Source organism: Selaginella moellendorffii, unplaced genomic scaffold (genome assembly GCF_000143415.4).
Source record: "Selaginella moellendorffii unplaced genomic scaffold, v1.0 SELMOscaffold_475, whole genome shotgun sequence".
NCBI lineage: Eukaryota > Viridiplantae > Streptophyta > Lycopodiopsida > Selaginellales > Selaginellaceae > Selaginella > Selaginella moellendorffii.
In genome coordinates, this window is record NW_003314730.1 from 3,361 (window position 1) to 5,377 (window position 2,017).

General features: G+C 43.3%; 1 protein-coding gene across 1 annotated transcript; it reads right to left on the reverse strand.

The window, feature by feature from the left end:
- Window positions 1-582: 582 nt before the first annotated feature.
- Window positions 583-1,965, reverse strand: LOC9641263. The gene is made up of 8 exons (XM_024668157.1): window positions 1,733-1,965; window positions 1,583-1,684; window positions 1,394-1,507; window positions 1,249-1,308; window positions 1,057-1,177; window positions 918-992; window positions 800-835; window positions 583-739 (listed from the first exon to the last, which is right to left on the reverse strand). The coding sequence occupies exons 1-8, from the start codon at window positions 1,963-1,965 to the stop codon at window positions 641-643; spliced, it is 840 nt and encodes a 279-aa protein (XP_024523925.1). The 3' UTR covers window positions 583-640.
- Window positions 1,966-2,017: the final 52 nt, after the last annotated feature.

Genomic DNA, 2,017 nt, shown 5'->3' on the forward strand with positions numbered 1-2,017 from the left:
CCTCATGGAACACCGGTGAGAGCCTAATCCAGGTTAGATCGTGGCATTCTTCCCTTCTGCTGGAGAAGAAGGGGTGATGAACACCGAGGAATTCTTCATCCTTCAAATACGAGAGAATTCTATAATATTCCTCCATATTATTATATCACAGATTCACGAGACACAATTGATACAAACAATCCCTTACATCCTCAATTGGTTAGTTGCAAGAGCCTTTCATAGTTTATGTCGAGCTCAAGTGGCTCCACCAAGTGAAGCCCACACCTTTTAGTAGGGTGGTAGTGGCACCAGGAGAGGACTTGCATCGCACTGTACACCATTGGTTGTCCGAGGCAGATATGATCACTGTTCTCCCTATTTCAGATTGGAAATGTGGTCTCTAGCAGCGCGCACCTCCCTTCAAGTCCCTGCCCTGTTGTTCGGAGGAGACAGAGCGCTGCTATGAAGAGTATTGTCAGCATCAGGAAAAATGAGTAGACAAGAGAAAGGAGGAGGATGAAAAACTCATTAGATAGAACAAGAGCTATAAATATTTCCAAGCTGTGGCACCATTAACGATTTAATTACTGATGCTAGCTGTTATTCTTTTATATACGTGCTTTAGAAGGTATAATTGTATTCGACTAATATGTTTGTAGTACTAATGTTGGCTTTTGAGGGTTACATTTTTCTGCATGTCCTCAGCTCTCTTCATTCGCTCAGAAAACATACGCCACTCTTTGTTACACCTTACCCGCACCTGAAAAAACAAAACAAAAGGAAAAGTAAGGAAGTTGCCTTACTACCAAAACCATCTTACTCCTTCCCAGGGTGGTCTCCCCTCGACGGCTTGTCCCTGTTCACAAAAGAGAGCGATTAGAGCATAAAATCTAAAGAGAAGAGTACAAAACTCTCTCTGAACATAAGAGAGCACTTGCCTGTGAGCCAAGAGACGGAACGCCTTTGTGTCGTATCCACTGTGCATCCACGACTCCAATCCTCTCGTGAGCAGGCTGCTCAATCATAGGAATGGAATGTAAGAAAAAATAATTAAAGCAAAGTACTGGCAAAGCTCACCGTTGCACACTTTTGCAGGCCAAAGTCTAGTCCCCAGCCATGCACCAAGTCATTTTGAATCATATGCCACACACAGCGCCAGGCCTTGCGCGAAAAAACTGGAGCCATGATCTCCACAAATCTGTAGCAAACTCAGTCGATAGAAATAGCTAGAAGCAAGGAAGATAAATAGAAACTAAACACAAAACTTACGCGGCACAAGGAGGCTTGTGAGGCCCTGCACTACACCAACCTGGCTTCTCTTCCGTGGTTCTACATATGAAAAAAAAAGCAAAAGAAAAAGAAACAGAGACACGTTAATCGTTACCAAAAGTTATAAAGAAAACGCAAGCTTAACTTGTGAACCTCAACATCGCCCCTTCGTTTGGTCATTTGCCAAGTCAATCCTCTGTCGGGCTCTAGCCCAGGTTGTGATATATCTAGTCCATGTTTCCTCACAAGCTCGATATATCTGCATTAAACAAGCAAAGGAAAAAAAGAAGAGTTTAAAGGCACGAGCGCCACGAAAACATCACTCTCTACGTACTTATGCGCGTCAAAATGCTCTAAATCCAAATCCTCGTCCCAAAGAAACAGGTATTCGAAAGGCTCTATCACGTCGGGATGCAGAAATCTCTTCGCATACCACCTGAAAGAAGATGTAAACACCAAAGACAAAGTGAAAGAAAGTCTATACCATTTGGTTTGCTTCCTCACGCTAACATGGACGGCACGTTGAGACCACTCGAACTGATCCCACGCATCCGTGTGCGCGTCGTAGTGAAAAAGAACTATCATCCAGTCTTTGTCAAACTGCAGCATCAAACTTAGTGTCCAGATGTTTTTTCGAAAGCAATTAGGATGTTTCAACCTTGGAACAGCTTTGTCCACCATTTCCATCTGATTTGATCCGACAGTAAGCGCTAGCATATATCTTGGCTTGAAGGGAAATCCTGGTAAGACAAAACAAGTCTAGAATTGT